Source organism: Larus michahellis, chromosome 20 (genome assembly GCF_964199755.1).
Source record: "Larus michahellis chromosome 20, bLarMic1.1, whole genome shotgun sequence".
NCBI lineage: Eukaryota > Metazoa > Chordata > Aves > Charadriiformes > Laridae > Larus > Larus michahellis.
Genome location: NC_133915.1, coordinates 7,051,356 through 7,070,541, shown reverse-complemented (window position 1 = coordinate 7,070,541; position 19,186 = coordinate 7,051,356). Strand labels below are relative to the sequence as shown.

General features: G+C 41.7%; 1 protein-coding gene across 2 annotated transcripts in view; it reads right to left on the bottom strand.

The window, feature by feature from the left end:
• The window catches only part of UNC5D (unc-5 netrin receptor D), a 148,386-nt gene that overhangs the window by 38,458 nt on the left and 90,742 nt on the right, over window positions 1-19,186 (bottom strand). For both annotated transcript variants that reach the window (XM_074563589.1, XM_074563590.1), the window contains exons 5-7: window positions 5,197-5,377; window positions 4,227-4,394; window positions 2,871-3,035 (exon numbers count right to left, since the gene is read on the bottom strand). In XM_074563589.1, coding sequence (XP_074419690.1) covers window positions 2,871-3,035; window positions 4,227-4,394; window positions 5,197-5,377 — 514 coding nt within the window. The remainder of the gene's footprint in view (window positions 1-2,870; window positions 3,036-4,226; window positions 4,395-5,196; window positions 5,378-19,186) is intronic.

The following is a 19,186-nucleotide window of genomic DNA, read 5'->3' as shown; positions in this document are numbered from 1 at the left end:
GACCTTTCGGAATGCAATCTGCTTGCTTTTCCACAGCCAAAAGTACTACATTTGTATCTGCTGGAAAAAGCCGGCCCCTCCTCACACTCCCTCTGAGACAAGTGAACACCCCACCTCCTTTCTCTTTCTGTTGAAGGAACTTGCCCACCAGCTTCTCCCTGGAGCTGCAGGCCATACAGATGGAGATCCTGAAAGCCTTAGAGTTCAGCACCAGTAACCTGTACTGGGGCTAACGGCTGCTCGTTAAGAGAAGGCGGTCACTTCCAAAGCAAATAAAGGCACCAAACACAGACTGAATGCACCGACGTGGACAAAGCTCACTCCTGAGATTTTACAAGATGGCTTTTATGTTTCTTAATATGAAAACCAGTCATGTTCTAGGGAACAGACACATTGCTTTAAAAAAAAAAATTAAAAAATAAAAATCAAAAGTTGCATTGGTAACGTGTGTGAACAGGACTCCAAACACCCAGTCCCTTTTCCTCTATGTGCAGGAACATGGATAAAGAGACTTCATTTGACCAGTATGTGAAACCTTCGTTCATACAAAAAGCTTCAGAAGGCTTTATGCTAGAATAGTTCCTGAAAACGTACTCCTGGAATTAGCAGTAAATATCAGAGGTAGTCCTTGAAAGGCACAGAAGCAACCTTTCCACATCTGTGACATCTGAGAAGGACTCGCACTGATATTAAAGTGATAATTCACCACTGTACAGAGCGCGACGGGGACATTCTAAAACCTGCCTGTAGACAGCGTCTGGACGAACTCCTCAGAGAGAGGGGCGAAGAAAGGAGAAATCACCAGCTGGAGAAGCCACCAACAAAAGCCCGTGTGATACAATCCCTGGTTGTTGATCCAAGAGTGCTCAGAGGCCCAGTCTGTGCCTGAAGCCAACTGTGCTACAAGGCTCCTGGAGTTTCAGTGATTTCCCGCACGGAATAAAGCCACCGCCGTCAAGTAAAATGTGTATCGTGACTCTCAGTGCTTCACAACCACAGCTCTTCCCCAAGCCACGCGCTACCAAAGTAAGCGTAATACTGGATTTGTTCCTCTACCTCTAAAGCATAAGCGCAGCACAGGAGATGACAGACAGGACTGACACGTAATTCCACAATATGAAAGGACATTGTCTCAAGGTAGGACAGCCTTACCAGCCTGCCGTGTGGTTACGGCTTTCCTAGGAAGCAGTGACCCGAGTAGGGCCCCCTTTTATTAATTCTGGTGAGAACCACAGAAGGAGCCGACTAGATGGCACGTCAGCTCACGACTGTCACAAATGTGCGCAGACCTCAGCTGCATCTTTTCATGCCCCTTTCAATGCATCCTTCTGACAGTCTTCCAATGCACATGCTAATCTGCACGCATGAATGGATGCTGGATTTATCAAGCCATCCGCAGAGAAGGGCTTTCGTTTAATGTATAGGGAGGAGAAAGACCTCAGAAAACACGATGTGATCACCACGTTGGGCCTCAAGAGCTGAATGAACTGCAGGGCTCACAATTCTCACCAGTTATTGTTTAAAACATGGGGAAGGAAAAAAGTTTGAATTTCATTTATGTCCTCATAAACACCGAAGCTTGACTGCCTGATGCCTTGGAGCTGGAGAGCTATTCTGTAACCCTGGAAACTCTACGTAGTTAGAGACATACAGCGAGACTGCTGGGTATTCCCTCCCTCCAAAACCAAACAAAAACTTACGGAATGTCTCAGCTGAGGTACACGTATTTCTGAAGCCTGAATAAATAAATATACAGGATCCTATCCTGCCATTAAAAATTATTAAAATCTCAGGGAGTTCGTTTTGTTTAGAAAATTAGTTTCCTCATCTCACCAGATGTCCTTCCTTGAAGAAGGGGTTGGGCACAGTGGCTGTTCCTTTCTAGAACTGCCAGCCAGGACTAGGAGGGTACTCCTGGGGGAAGCCACAGGCACTTCCGCTATCGTAAGCACATATGGGATGGTCAGGAGCACAAGGCTTAGGATTTACAGCCACATTCTTTCTGGTGGAAGAAGAAAATGACTGCTAGGCATAATGTGAACACATATACGCAAAAGATGAAGAAGGAAGGGTAATGCAGTACCACGGAAAGAGGACTGTTTAAAAATAAAATTAATAGTAGACTTATTTCAGTTTGCATCTTTCAGCCCTAGCATTCCTGACTGCTCCCACGGCTGCCATTCATGGCTAGAAAGTAACGAGGTGACAGTATCGCAGGGAGCAGCATTCAGTGTAGGAATAAACTTTAGAATTTCCTCTTTGTTTTGCGCCTGTGGAGCCGGCCCCAGGTGTTCGGCAGCTCTGCAGCTGCAGGGCTGAGTTTCTTGGCTCCTAGTTGTTTGTTGATAGTAGCAACTACCAAACGCCAGATGCTTTCCAGACATTAATGAAGGGCAAATCCTTTCACAGGGAACTCACCGTAGAGTAGGTTTGCCCTTAGTTAACTCCTGTCTTAAAGGCAACAAACAGAGTAAACTTTGGCCTTAATCAGCACTTGCACCACGAGTATTCATGCTGGTGCTTTGCCAGTTTACTTGCAAGAAAAGGAAGAAGGTGACCAATGTGTGAAATATGTTCTAGCAGGTGGTCACAATTACATGGTGCAAAAAACCTTTATTTGGATTTTTAGAATCATCTGATAATTAATAGGTAAAGTATGTACTACACAAATCCACTGAGTCAGAAACCACTGTGGATTTCAAACTTCACATATGCAACTCCCTGAAAACAATCTATTTTTTCACAGTAATATTCCAGCCAGAAGAGTTCTCCTGACACGGGTGCGTGGCAGACACGCTGCCTTACCTGGATTACAGAACACATTTTAGGCCATGCCTCCAAAATGCAGTTCAGTGGCAACTGTTACTCACCTTGAATGCAAAGTCCTTCGGTGCAGTTCTCTGACTCTTGACTCAAGCCCTCGCAGTACTTCCCTCCGTTTCTTGGAGGTGGTGCAATACATTCCCGAACTCTCAAATGCTCGCATTCTGGACTGCACACAGACCACTCACTCCACACCTCCCAGTTTCCATCCACTGAATGGGGAGGAAGGAAAAACAAGCATCATCACTGTACATCAGACTGGTGTAGTTAAGAGGTCCTACCAAGAACACTTGTTTCATATCTCTCCTCAGGTCACAGCAAGTAAACAAAGTATAATTTTCAGGAGAAATAAATGCAGCTTTATCAGATGTGACGTTAAAATCCCACAGTAAAATATATAAAATATATAAATAATAAAATTGAGCGTGCAATATGGAAGCTTTTAAAATAGCAACATTCTGCAAATAGAGTCAATTAAGACTGCAGGAGGAAACGTTTCCATTGCCACCTAGCCATTAGCTTCTAATGTTTCAATACAAATTCTACCTTAAAACAGGCTGATGTAGAGGCGCCACGCCTTTTCCTACCAGGGAAACGATGCTGACGTTTACAAAAAGAGCATCGCTGGCCTTTTAGACTTCTGGCCGATGCCCTGAGCACGACAACGGATCGATGCGTTGCTTTGCTGGCTGATTCACAGCTGCCTCTGCCCTGTCCCAAGTGAGACAGGATTCCACAGTTCCCTTTCTTTTTCATGCATAAATCAGACTGAAGAACAGTCAGATGAACACAGAGACATATACAAATAATATTAAATTATTTAAATCCCAGTTCAGGACATGTTGTACCTAAAAACTCACAAAAGCTAGAATTGACATTTGCCAGAATGCAGACGAGTTACGCTGTGACCCCAGGCACACACAGTCTCTTAAAAAATCCCACTAACTTTCCTTAGCTGTGTATGTGAAATGCCAGTTCCAAAATCAGGTACGGGAGGTTTCGGATGAACAAATGAGGAGATGTACAGTGTCTAGAGAAGTAACACCATGCTCCATGTAGAGCATAAGCTCCATTTCAAAAGCTTCATATACTTCAAAAAAGCTTTAATATACTTCAACGCAAACTTTTTCAAGCTAAATACTTTTGTTTTGTTATTGAGTATTTAGTTAGCTTCAGCGTAAGTTAAAGCACTGACAGACCTGGCAGATCAAGGCCACTGCTGCTTGTGACTACGGCTGAGACCCTGAGCTGCAGTCTGAACAAGGATGCAAGGATTTCCAATTTCCTTGTTGACCTCAGTGGGCTCTTCAAAGCACAACTGTCTACCTGGCATTTCAGACTGAAAGAGCTTTCCTGTTGAGTGTGACATTTAAAGTTACTCCTTAGTAGACTGCATATCTCACCAGGGCAAAGAGAAGTGCAGGTAATTTTCTGCACTGACATTCCTTCACAAAAGGCACCTCCGTTGAGGGGAGCAGGGTTGGTACAGGTCCGTGACCGCTTCTGCCAGCCCCGGCCACACCGCGCATTGCAGTTTGACCACTCAGTCCATGACGACCAGCCTCCGTTAACTGCAAAACACAAACACGCTTGAGGTTGCGCTAGGTGTGCCAGGAGACATCAAGCAAATCTGATCAGATCATCTCATTCAAAGGCAGAATTTCGTTTTTACATTCTACAGGTAAATTCCAAGCTGAAGCAGAAGCACAAACAACTACATAAAGGCCATGGTGTCAAAGAACACAAATGTTTGTTTTGGAAGAGTAATATGCTAAGTGCAACGACTGATAGAGTCTGGGAGGGAGGTAAAAGCAGGCACCTCAATTCTCATAAAATCTGCTTTGCTTAAATCATAAACCAGATCTCTTTATTTTAGAAATAATTTTAGAAATTTAGCTGTCTCCACCAATAAAATGTCACATGCAGTAGAATAAACATGGAGAGCACCAGAAGATGGTAATGAAGCAGTGGTTCTGCCCTTTTGCGCTGTTCGTGTAACACCTAGATTCACTAGCTGGTGCCTGGGCACTGCAGTGCCGCAGATCCAATTAAGGCAGCCCTTTATGTACCTCCCTAGGCACGTGCTTCAGGGTTTCCTGATACAGGAAGGCTTATTTATGTCGTTTAGCTTATAATTGGATCTTCTTAATATCTGGAGCCAGGACTGTTATTATTGACATAACTCCTGGGAATCCATCACAAACAAAAACCTTGTGATTCCGACCACTCTCAAAGCAGGCGCACTCTCAGCCCTGAGCAACAGAACGGAAACTCATCCTAACAGGAACCAGGTTGCCGTTTGATTTAGAACCAGTTGTATGTTAAATACAGAAAGTACTCCAGTTTTTCCATAATTATCACGTTTTCACTAACCATACACCACAACTGTCGCAGACATGCTCCTTCTCTTGGCAACGATGTTGGCGGCCATGCAGGTGTAGTTCCCCGAGTCAGAGAGACGTGCCTGGCGGATGATGAGGTTGTGGTCTGCTCTGGTGTCGATGTTCTCATCCAGGTTGGAATCTATGGGCTCCTCATTCTTTAGCCACTCCACCTGAAGAGGGATGGAGCAGAGAAGAACATGAAGCAGGAAAAGAAACATGGAAGCAGAAAATCTGCAAAATTATATTCCGATGATTTCATTAATAAATATCATTGTGACCTTTATTATAAACATTAAGATACAAATGAAGCTAGGATGGGATTCCCAAAAAGGTAGACATTCACAAATTCAGAAAATAAACTATTCCTACTCTGAAGACCCTAGAGCTTATTAACAAAGGCACACCAAGTGAAATGCTAGGACGTAAGAACAAATAATAACAGAAAGAGAATGGCAAAGAGCTTGTTCAGAGTTGCAAGGGTGTGGGGTTATGAGGGAAACGTTACTTTTGTTCTACTGGCAGAAAAGGAAGGAAAGATGAGGAAGAAGAGGATAGGGAAAAAAAGGAGAACAATAATTAATCACACTTTTCCTTGCGGTATTAGGTAGTTAGGAGGCTTTAAAATTTAATCCAAGGAATCAAGAAATAATGATGATAAAAAATACTCAATCATTTGAGTTGAATATATTTCCTTTACCTCCTGGTTCTCTTCACCGTAAGTATTAGAGCTTTAACCTGAAATAATTTTCTTATGCAATTGCGACTTATTATTTCCTCTAATTTAACTCTGTTTGGGCTTTAGCTTTCCTAACCTGATCCCTGGCTGCTCAGAAGTATCTCCGAGTAGACCCAGGAATTATCTGCACGGCATTTCTCTACTTGAAACATTAAAAAAAAATAATCATATTTAAGGCATAGTAAGCTGCTGTTACAGAATGGAAAAATTACAAATAGAAGCAGAATCAACAGATACTATTAAAAGACTAAATAAATGTGAGTTACTTTAATAGCTTTTCTAGACCTGAAGGAGGTATGGCTGCACCCTGAAGTCAAATACCCTTCTCATCTCTGTTCAGATGAATAACCTCGTTTAGGAACTTGTGGAAGGACTTGGAACTTCGTGGTAATGAGCTTATGGATTTGCTAGCTACAGGCATTCATTAGCACACTGTTCGGCGCAGATGGCCTGCAATTTGTAGATTTTCCAGTTTATAAACAAATCTGCAAAAGCTGACCATCAAAGCCAATTAGATTTCATGCCAGACAGCAGGTTCCCTCTTCCAGCAGCATCGCTCGTTTTGGGTAGCCGGGGACAGGAGGTGTGTGACTGAGGCGTGCGGAGCTGCTCCGCTCCCGGCACCGCGGCAGCCAGCTGGGAACCCACCTCGGCAAGAATCTGGGCCTCTGGCACTCATACCCTACACGGTGACTGTGGAATTAAAGTGATTATTTTATACATCTGTCCAAAGAGGCATTGCCTGAGTATGAAGTACATTATACATTTCATACTAAAAGTAGTTAAAAGATTTTAGCTCTATATACTCTTTTCCTCAAACTGCAGTTAACCAAAAATGGTAACAAAGACCAGAGTTTCACCATCAAAGCTTACATTAAGCATTCAGGACATACCTGTCTATTCCTGCCTTCTTATAAAGCTCTGTCATAATGCTGTTTTGTTTTCATTTTCTTCTCAAATCTTAACTCTTTTTTTTAATTATTAGTTTTTAAACAATCTCCTTCACAAAAGTTTAAAGAGTTTTGGGACCACCTGGCTTTGGATGCTGCAGCGCATATCACAACAGACATTCAGAGCGAGTTTCCAGAGGGGGAGTTTGTGCCATGGCCCGTGCCAGCAAAGGGCCGTGCCCGGTGCAGCTACACTTGGTCACACAAACCCAGAGGAGACCTCGCGCCAAAAGCCCCGCTCCCTGCTTTTGCCTTCCTTAGGGTGATGCAGTCGTGCTCTGCCATGAGCACAGCACACCCAGTACCTTTGGCATCCTAATTTCCATTGCTAGAAGAATCCCAGGAAATCGCCCAGCACTCATCACCTTTCGTTCCCGAGCCGCGTGACACACCTGACACCTTCACCGGTGTCGAGCGCCGATGGCCAGGCACAGGCTGGCGCGGGGCCCAGACAGCCCTACTGCCTCCAGCAGCGCTGAACCCTACCCTTCACGCTGTCTCCTGGAATGTATTACATTTCCCTTCGGTCTCAGTGAGATGAGGAACAATCAAGTAATCCATTTACTATTCTGTTTCCCTTCTGCAGTTAACTTTAATATTAATTATCAGACGGGGTTTCAGCAAAGAAACTAGGAATGCAATTTGAATTCTGGAACAGCAGCACTAGCATAAATCAAGTGACAGAAATTCAATGGTCGCAGTCAGAATTAAACTCACTTTATGTGCAGCGTAATGACAAACACACTGATGTTCAAGGAAATGACAAACATGCCTAGTATTACTAGAGGTCATTATTTCACAAGTATATATATATAAAATTTTGCATTGTGACTTTCATCATGTCAGGGGCTTTTGCGAGGGGGAGCGGGAGGGTCCGAGGTCCTCGCTCCCATTACACCAGCACTTGGGGGGAGCCTTCCAGCAGGGAGTGCAGACTGATCCGCTCTTTACCGAGCGCAGGACTGCACGGCTTAGTGAATGAAAAACATTTACATTAATGCAAAGCATTTAAAAGAATGATGATCATGGTGAAGGGAGGCCATTAAACAGACAGAACGTAAACACCAAAGTGTTGAGAGATGTGCGATCAGAAGCTGATTTGTAAGCAGGGGCACGCATTGCCTTTTGCTCCTGATCTGGAGGCCTGATGGCACTGCGAACACTCAGCTCCAGTTCCAGCCTCCCTCGCCTTGAAGGAAAAACAGACTAACTCATTCATCGCCTTTGCCTCAGCAGACGAATGCTTTCAAAGGTGGAGAACCAAGGGATGAATTTATAGAATAAACTGATAAATTTAAAGGATTCATGATGACAAAAGGTTGCTCTTACTTGCAGTGATGTGACCTTTGGAGAAATTCAGCGCACACACAAATACACACACAAACTACCCCAGCAAAATAAAGGCAACAAAGAAACCCGCGATATCTCCACAGTGAAAGGAGGCAGGGGGTTCTGAAGGGCCAACCTGCAACACCCGAAGAGCAGACTCAAAACTCATTAGTATTTAACTTCCCTCACTTTATCATCAGTGGAGGTCACACAGTTGCTTGTAACACAATGAAATACACTTACTTTTAAGAATTAGTCTGTCTGAAGATCTTAAATATTTCTATCTTGAACTAGACTTAAAAACTGCTATAATAAGCCATAAATTTATATAAAGATATCTCATTTTTTTTGCCCGAAATTAAATCTGCTCAGAATTAAAACATCCCCATCAATTTCTAACGAAGGCTAATCACGTAATGATCTACAAAAGAAATGCAGGGGCAGACATGGATTAACTCAGCCACTACATATTGGGTGGCAGCAGATGAATTAGCATAATCATAAATTTGTTCCAATTACAGAAAGCAATTATCAAAGACCAGCTTACAGCATTATCAAAGTAGAATCAGTTAAATACACCATATCCTAGGTAGATTCCGATGGGAGTTAGCGAACTCTTTTTCCTTAAAAATAAAGCTTATCCCAACTCATCCACATTTCTGTCTGCTGTTTACGCCACTAAAGCAGCCCGTCAGCTTCATGCCAGGGGCTGGTGGAGTTGCTGCAGGTGATGGAGTCTCGCTGTGTCCCCTATGTGCAAGATCAATAATGTATGCGCGTCAGCCGTATTTGTGTATGTATCCACTCAGCCTACAGACATGCATCTTCCAGTTGCCATCCAGCAAATTCAGGCACTCTGGGGACTCACAAATATCCATGAGAATACTGATGGAGGCAGGAACTTAGCCCAGTCGGAGCCTGTAGGAAGGCGCTGGCAAAAGCTGCCACAGTGCCCTGAAATCTCAGCTGCTTTTGAGCCTGATGGCAGCGTCACTGGAAACATTTTATTTCTCTTTGAGAGGCCCTGTGTTAGGCCTTTGCACAGACGTCACCTGGGCAATTCAAGGAGAAAAGCTGACCAACTCCAGATGAGGAAATAACATTCTTCTGGCTAAGCGTTACTGCTCCTTTGCTAAATCTGAGAGGGAGGGTATAGAGCTGTTAAACCTCCTGTCAGACTAAAGAATATTCTTATTTGCATAGAATTTACTTGGGGCTTTTTTGACTACTACTTTGAGTTTCTACTCATAGAAATTACTTTTTTGTTGGTTAGTAGTATCAAACATCATTTAAACCTTGAAGATGCCAGTAGGTCAGATATCAGTTACAGGCCTTAACTGACGGGATGCACTAAGAGTTCTTCATCAATTGTTCCATCTAATTTAAACATCCTGAGAGCTGGCTGCCCATGACTGCATTTTCTGTTCTTTCTTGTTTGAGACTATAAATAGATTTAATACCCATCAGGACCAATACAACTCAGAGTTCTTATGGGCATACATGATAATTTTGTAGGTCAGAAGACTAAAGACCTTGGTACTCCTGCTTTTAGATTATACTGTCCCGCCCTTTAAATACAACATCTGACTTTCTCATGTGGTCAATAATCACAGTACGTATGTATCAAAGATAATATAGTTAGAACGTCAGCTTCTCTTGAAGAGAATCAATTGCTTTCTCGATGCAAGATAAATGCTTCATGATTTTACGATGGGAAAGGTCAACACCTGACTTAGGGCAGCACAACTGTTTCTTATAGCACAGGCAATTCACAGACTTTAAACCTGCTCTCTCTCAGATGGAGAGAGTAGTAAAACAGATCCTTAACTTTCCTTTAAGCCGATACTGCTGCCCATTATGTTCTTAGAGAACAAGCCAATGTTTTTATCTTTTGGATAGAACTGTTTTGTCAGACCCATATTCACTTAATATTTTAAATGTAAGTACAACAGACTAGTGTTTAGAACGCATGGTAGAGAATGCATGAATAAATAGGCATATTGCTGCTCACGGGACGGCCGGTAACTACACTAAATACAAGTCTCTTCTCTGATACTGACCCTTCCCTTGTAGCGAGGCAGAAACTGGCTTTTTGTGAACCAGACAAAGCCAAAAGTGGCACATGGAGTACGACCAAAGAGCAAGTTTACAAGTGACAGTGATGGTAAATATTTCTTAGATATTTGGCCACACCTGACTAGACGTTAATTTAAAACCAATGACCTGCGATGAAGTGCATTGTAACCCCACATTTTTGTCAGTGGCTCACATATTTCTCAAGCATTTTACTGTTCTGATTTCTTTATTCTCCATTTTCTCTGTCTCCTCCTTAGATCTGCCTACTGCAGCTGAAGGTGCACCTTGTCTTGTCATTACTAACAGCAGCTCTAACTTTGCAAGGGTCAGAACTCTATATCTGGCAGTAAATAGCATCCAAAAAACATGTTCAGTGTGAAGCTGTTAAAAATACCTGTCTATGTTACAGATAGACGTAAAGATTCCTACGATACAGAGGACAAAAAAAATTGTTGGGGACAGAAAGGCAAGAGACAGATGTCTTGACACATGGACCATTTAAGGAAAACATAACAAGAAATAACCTGGAATGTAGGTCCATTTTTATGTCTGTGTCCTTTGTCTGAAATACCTGTTTGACATATCCATCATCTGATTTTTAATTAAACAATCCTTCCCTACAACTTTCAATAAAGAGGAATAAAGTTTGCACATGAAATTTTGACCTGACAGAACCAAGCTATCCAAACAGCCAGGAAGTAATTAAAATAGGTCTCTTAGAGACACCTTTTCAGATCTTAATTCTTCTTACACTGCTGTAATGACAACTGCAGAAGAGTGAACATTATCTTGAAGTTGATTCCAACACCATTTTTGCTGCTGCCCATGAAGGTACTTAATTAATTCAATATAAATAATACAGAAGGCATCTCTACTCGAGCTCTGGGCTCCCTAAGAACAAAAATACCACTGTTATAGATACAAAAGAACTAGTCAATACCGTACTTTCCCCTCTAGAATCTGGCTTAGCATTAAAAAAGAAGGAAGAAAAAGGCTGAGAAGTTCTAAAACTTAGAATATCTAATTTGTAGCTGAAAGCTTTTTTTTAACTGGAGGAGAAAACATATTTGAAGCTGGTTTCTACAAAAAATTTCTTTTTGTAGAAAATGTTTGCAAAAGATTCCCCTCCACATCACCATTAACAGCAGGGTGACACTTTCTCCACTGACTGCAGAGCAAGCCCGGGGAGACTATCGCTGGGCTAACGTTAGCTTTTATGAATATTCTCCCCTCAACGCTAATCAGCTCAGGCCTCTGGCTAGAAAAAGCTCTTTCTACCTTATCATTGATTTAGGTCTCATATTCCCCAGTCTTTAAAAGCCTTATTAAAAATGGCTTTTTCAGTGACCTACAATGTTTAGTGGAAGAGAGCAAGATACATTCCTTTCAATTCCTTTCAGATGTAGCATGAAACTCCTGTTTCTAAAAATTCAAGTGTGTCTAAGCTGGGGAAATCTTCCTTGATGTTGCGGTGAGAATGGATGAGGAGAGGCAGGGCAGGCGCTCCAATTACAGTGATGCATTAAGACGGCAGCAGATCTTTGTTACAGCTTTAGTTTGCTTTCTACCCTAAGACTCAAATAAATAAGTAGGAGAAGCCTCCATCAGCATAAATCATTGTGTGAGATTAATAAAAAACAAAAGCCAGCTTGCTGGATACAAACCATTCATATCTACCTTTATGATCACATAGTTATTTCATCAACACGATCAAAACCCATAAATCTTGCTAGGAGCCTATCGCTAGCAACACACAAGAAGCAGGTCAACTGTACCTGCTGCATTTTTTTAAATTAACCCACTGAGGGAATACTGTTACCGAATCGTTTAATCACAGCGCTGTCGTACTGTTCTGGTAAGCATATTCTTCCTTCATTAGATTGAATATATAATCTCATTACATAAATCTGACACACAGACTAACTCATAAATCAACCCCGGCTTTTGTGGGCCGCGCTGTGGAAAGCAGCACAGGAACCTTCTCTTTGAAGAGACACACTCGGTTGGTGCGAGAGGGATCTGTTGGGGGATACGGCGGGTCCGTAGACCCCTTGACAGAAGAGACAGAGATTGCAGTGTACCCATAAGAAGGCCGCAAGTTGCGTCATATAAGGACAATGTAACAAAAAGGAGAAAGAAGAAGCTTGCTTCAGAGAACAAGGAGGAATCAGGCTGTGAGAAAGCCAGATTTTGAGCAACGAGAACAGGATTTCAATAACCAATCGTATTGTAGCTACGAGCGCGTGTGCTCTGTAACCGAACCAATTGAAAGTGTAGAAAGAACGCGTGAACAAAAGATTAGATATATAAGAAAGCCAAGTTGGTAATAAAGAAAAAGCTTAACTTAACCCTTCAAGGAGAGTCTTGTCGTTTGTCCGTCCTGACTGAAACGACAGGGATCATCTGAAAACTCAAGTGCTGTGTCTCCTAATGCACATTTTCTTCCTTATTATTTCCGTGTATGCGGCGTGCAGCTGGTGTACCTGCCACATGAACCTCCCGCGGCGAGGGAAGCCAGGAGAGCTGATGCTCACGCCTGGCGCTGCGTGTGCCACAGCTCGCGCTCTGAGCTACGTCCGGTTCCTAACAAAGTGACCAGTTTTGTTCGCGTGCTTTAAAATCACAATCAAAAATTCATATTGCTGAAAAATCCAGAGCAGGCAAAAAATGCTAACATGGGAGGGGGTGAGTCAAAATGAAATTATAAGAGGCTTTTGACTAAGTATAATGGGAAAGGTGACAGCCTGTACGTATACCTCAAATTATAATGCTAAAGGTGGGCAAGGAGTTGACTCAGACATGCTATTTTAAAACATTGATAGAAAAATTCATTGCTAAATATGCCATTGTTAATGGTACGTTGTCTGATTGTTAAAGATAAAATCAGATCCCCAAATAAGTGTATCTTTATTCCTATTTTTGGATGAACAACAAGTGTCTAACATTAATTGGAATAATGGTTTTTACCTCGTAAATGAATCAGCATCGATAAATCCAAAGGTTATTATGTGGGCTTATACGGTAGTTTTCCAGAGGGGCAACACACACAAACGACTTAACTTCAATTATTTTATGGTAAGCAGAAATAAATGACCTAGTTGAAACTCAAACCCTAGTCCCTTGACTATAAAGCTCATCAACATAGCGAGCAGATGAGACTCATCTAGAGCTTTCTTTTTCCCGGTAACTCAGAACCTAAGGATACATCCACAGATCGTGGTTTAAAAGCAGGCAACGCACACTCCACGTTTGTCAGTGATGGGAATTAGGGTGGTTAGAAAGCCACAAACCATAAAGGCTCCAGGGAGGCCGTTCATGGAGCCACACCAGTGAGGCTTTGTTTGTTTTTCAATGCACAGGCATTTGGAAAGTAATTACAAGTGCAGTTGACACTGAAAAAACATTTTTAGATAAGATTATTGGAAATAATGTTTACAGTGTTTTGCTAACATGGCATCCTGATAGGCAATATCACATTTATACCAAATTCTTAGAGATAAGAAAATCATCACAGAAAGCTTACAGTAATTGAAAACGAAGAGTACAAACAAAGAGCTCTCTTCTCTTGCACTGCTAACTGCTTCTGAGCAAAACTCACTGCACGGCATTACAAAACCCCTACCCATCCTTCAGATTATTGCTTTCAAGGAAATTTAGAAGAAAGGTCCAAGTCTTTGAAAACTGAACGTCAGGAGCGTTGCTCAGACAGCACACCAGTGTGAATATGATCCTGCCTGGAACGATAGTCTCATTTAGCAAAATGGGTGCTAACGTGAGAGGATCAAAAATCGCTACTGCAGCCTGTTTTACTTCATGCAGGCTGTGCCCGGAGGCAGTTTTGTCCTGGTTGGCAGCAGCGCTCTGCCAGAACCCGCACTCAGTCTAGAACCGACGCGGAGCGTTCCCTCTCTCACTCCATCCTCCTTGCAGTTCTTCATGCGCCCTCCTTTTACTCCAACACAAACTGTACCACACACTCCTGACATCTTGAATGACTCTGGCTAGAAAAAACACAAACCCAATTCTAAGAGAAGTTTTCTGTGGAGCTTGGAAGATGTCCTACATCCTTCCTGCCTGAACGCGGGAAGGTTTGAGCAGTGCTCTGCCCCCGGTCTCCTCCTCAACGACCTTTTCCTTTGACAACTGCCCACTCCCTCAGCAGAACATACCGTGTCTTGGAATTCCAGTTGCCCACGTAACATTGTCAGGTCTTTGTAAAAGTATGTAAATACACCAACATAATACAGCCTTCGACCAAATAGATTTCATCCTTTGGCTCACAGACCTTTGCTTACAACATTCAAATTCTGAAGTCTGAATCCCACTGGAAAGGAAGTAAAAGCAGCTGCGCATGAAAGTATTGTGCAGAAGTGCTATGTGCTCTTCACAGACTCAGAAATACAGCAGGTTCCTTGTATTATAAAGTTATAAGTATCAGGAGAAGATTGCCAAACATGCGGAAGATCTAACCTTCAGACAGAAATAACAAACAACACCTTTAGGCACCAACAGGAAAGAACCCCAAGAGTCGTTCCTCCCGCTGACCACAACGATAGGCCAGGACTGATGAAGCCTCCAACCATCTTGTTCGGTCAAAACATAGACCACGGTAAAGTTTACGAATCCTTGTAGGACTCTTTCACACAATTACCTTTATTATTTATAATTATAAACATAATGTTAAAGTCTTATAACTTATCCTTTCATGTTCAAGCATTCAAAATTAAGAACGTTTCTGAAAATAGTACCAGAAAAATAGATGCCACTGCAAAATAGTACATCAAAAAGAAAAGCCCCAAAGCACATGTCTTTATAAAAAGGAATTATCTATTCAGAGGAACTACAAAGTTATCTCACTTTTTTTTCCCTTCTCATTTTAGCAATCTAATTCAGAAGTGTTTTGCTCCAGCATTTCTATTTCATGACCTCAGTAGCTCCTGGGTGCACTGATTTACTTAGAACAAGTCAAACCTCAGAAGGAAAACAAACATCTTTTGTACTGGAGGAAAACACAGCACACAGTTCACTTGCTTGCATGAAATCCAACACACATACTCATTTTGGAGTGAACATCCAAGGAGTTTTTCAAATAAAGGGTATATGTGCAGGGACTAAGATGCTTCCTATAGCTGCAAAATGTACAAAATCAGCAAGAGAGGCACCTGGAGATATCACTAAGGAGACAAGAAGAGAGCTGACAAATGCCATTCTTTCAAATAATTGGTACAGGTAAAAAAAAAAGGTACAGGTAAAAAATGAAGTGACAGATTTAACGCAATCCAAGAGCCCAGTGGCAGAATATGAAGAGAGGTGTAAAGTCTCAAACTGCACATTAGGATGGCAGAAGGCAACAAATACAGAGTAAGTGCTCCCTCCTCTCTGAACGGGAATGAAAAGGCTGGAGCGGCTTCTGGCTGCGGGAATAGCTCTCACTGCAACTTCTGCACGCTCACGGGAAAGCACAGGAGTTCAAACCATGCTAAATACCCCTGAGCTTGATTTCCCAGGTAAACAATACAACACGCTTACTTGGAACTTAATTATCTTTTCACTAACCGATAAACATACCAGAAGCAGGGTTTCCACAACAGCGATACACTGGGTATTTCTTCTGGCCAGCAGACATACCAGCGCTGAGTGACTGGTCCAGTCAAAGAGACTACATCTTAGGTACGGGTCTGAAAACTAAATTTAGGTGACAGCTGTATTACAGAATGAGAACAAGTATTGATCTAACACAGAGAGAGTCCAAAAAAATTGGTTAGTTTTACTCAGATCTTATAAAATCTATGACTCCCTGAGATTGCTCGTGTGTATGCCATGTATTTCCTATATGAGGCTGTGGAGATTGGCAGGTCTTGTACGATGAGCCTGAAAAATGGGCAGCAACACTGACTACATGAAAAATGCTCAGGGCATCCCTACAAGAAGCCACTTAGAAATTCCCCTTGACTCAAACACTCCAAAGGCATTACTGTACCTGCCCACATCGCTTCTTAACACTACAGTTTAAAACAATATCAGACAGTCAAAGTCTTCAAACACAATACTACATGCGGAGGCGCAGCAGCCAGCTTGGTGTGACTCATGCCGACACCTGGCTGACCTGGTTTGCTCAGCAGGCATGTCTGAAAAGGCATGTTTGGGTTTTGTCAGCTGTCTGCAGTGGAAACAAGGACAAACATGAGAAAAAAAGCATTGCATTGACAAGATGGGCTCTCCATAACATTTCAGAGTTGCCAATGCCCAATAAAAGAGCATCCAAAATATATCCAGTTCAATCTTAACTAGCTTAGCAATAAAATTAAAAAAAAAAAAAGTGATTGTAACAAAGCACAAAGAAAAAAATGAACTCACCATTAACCTAAGTTGCACAATCAGATATCCCAATTTATGTAATTGGTTGTGCTGCCCTGAAATAGATACAGCTAACAAAACCCACTAAAATGTCTGTAACATATTTAAAAGATTACCAGTTCTATGCAAACCCATGTCCTTTTTATTCCCCGCTTACACAGCATAACTGTGAAAGCTGAGGCTTTTTATTTTAGCATCTTGAGCAATAGCATTAAAGTGGTTTTTACAAGCACTGATAATCACAAGCCTCTTCTGCCTTTGAAACCTCTTCTTTGTTTGAACCTCTCCAGAGTTATCACTCCAGGCTCTGCACTCTGTGTATTACAACTGCTGCTCTAATTCCTAATCCATGATCTAGGCTGAGTGAAAAAAACATTCAGGGCATTGAAGATGAAGTACTTGAGGAAAAAAGACAAAGATAATACTGGCACAGACATTTCTCTCAAAGACAGGTGATGAAGGGCAAGGAATGACTGAATACAAGATCTAACCAAAGATGAAACAGCATATAAAATACACTAAACCTTGATTCTGTTTTTGTGTTGTCCATTCTTCTATGAAGCAGTCACAGGCTTAAACAAACGGGCTCTAATTGAGCAGAAGTTTTATAGAATAAAGAGGCCCTACATATTATTAATGTCATGTTCTGAACACAATCAGTCCAGACCAGCACGTCATGTATTGTCCAGAATAACAGTATAAAGTATGAAAAATGGAAATGATGAAGTTGCTTTTAAAAGCAACTAAAAATCTGAACTGAACAGGGCACATTTGTGTCTCTGTGTGTTTGTGTGCGATGGAGAGAAATGGCGGAATTTTAAAATGCAGAGCAAATAAAATTGGAGAAGAAATTACCAGAATAATTAAATGACCAATTACAAGTAAGCCGCCGCATGGTTTCAGGAGAATAGAATCAGCATTTCGAGGTTGTTCTGTTTCATTCGGTAGGGTATGTTGAGAACTGATAAACGGAGATTAAAGGGAAGGTAATTTGGTACTTCTAAAATCTGTAAGGACGCTTCAATAGAATTTTATGTTCTAAGTGGGTTCAAAACTGCTTTGTCCACACACGCAGCCATTTGGTTTCATTAGCCCAGTGACTGCTGCTTTCATCTGTGGCATTTTTCACCATATGTATACTGTTGGATAGCGTCTAATAAAAGATATGAATTTCTTTGGATTCTTGGAGGAGTAACAGAAAAAAAGCAGTAATGATGTACATACCTGGAAGAAACACCTATTTTCCCCAGGTAAATGAATAATTGGCCCTCAGTCCGGAAGCGGTGCTGTAGTTAACAGACCCGCCACTCCCCAAAGACAGACGCAGACAATTAAGTCTATGAAAAATCATGATCTGTTCAAGGATTCACACAGTGTGGCTTGACTCGGGAAATCTTTCTTGCATTTGTGTGTGTAGTGACTTCCAAAGTGGTACCTATATAATTCTTTACTACTTTATGCCAAAACTGATCTTATATACAATTCTACACGGACAACACTCATAAGTTAGATATTTGTGCAATTCTTAACATCTCCAGAAGATGCTGTGGGATATACATGAACTGTCATTAACATGTTGCTTTCTAGAATAGGAGATTTTTTTCCCCTGACATGTCTGTATTTTACAGGGATAATAGTGAGGGTAAACAGCAATACCATGGAGTACACATACCAGTTCAACCAGAATTTTAAGATCTTATAGTTGTCAGCTGGTTGTCACACAAATGACCTGAAGGTTACATATGCCCTACTGTAAGTGCAGCACCTAAGAAGAACTTATTAATCATTTTAATACCTTTATAACTTAGAAGTCTGGCCTGTTAACCATCAGAATACAGCATGGACTATTTCAAGGTGAAGGGATCTGTTTAGAGACATCAGCAATTACCATTACACTTGGATTTGTAATATGACCAGGTTTTTTCCAGAAACAATACTCCTTGTTACCAGTTTGGAGTAACACTTCAGTAGCAGCTGACCATCTGAGGGTGCCTCAGAGACCCTGGAGTGTTACCAGCACACGTGCTACCAACCAACTGCAGAGAAACGGTCGGGCTTCTGAAACGGTGAAACCCGCTTCTCATTGCCAACAGCCAGAGTTAAGAATTCGCGTGATTCCTTCACAAAGCAAAAGGAATTTCTCTCACTGTTCCAAATGCAATATCGTCTAATTTTGTCGTGTCCAAGTTAACTATTGAATTTCTTACAGCTTGCTGTAACTATATGATTTTAAAAATGTGAACGTTGCCTGCAGTGGTTGCTTCAAAGTAAAACCAGTCTGTAGGCAGGAAGAGCTTACATGTAGATAAAGAATCATTGAGACATACTGCACATACCCAAGCTCAATCTTGAAAGTGAAATGTCTTTGGTGAAAAATGAAATGCATTTATTGTATTTGTAACTAATGTACCTTAAAAGTAAAGCAAATATTGATATTCCAGACACAAGACCCAAGATCTATAACTAACTGTATAAAATGCATGCTGTTTGCATTTAATAATCATACTCTGTTTTCTATAACTAGAAACAAG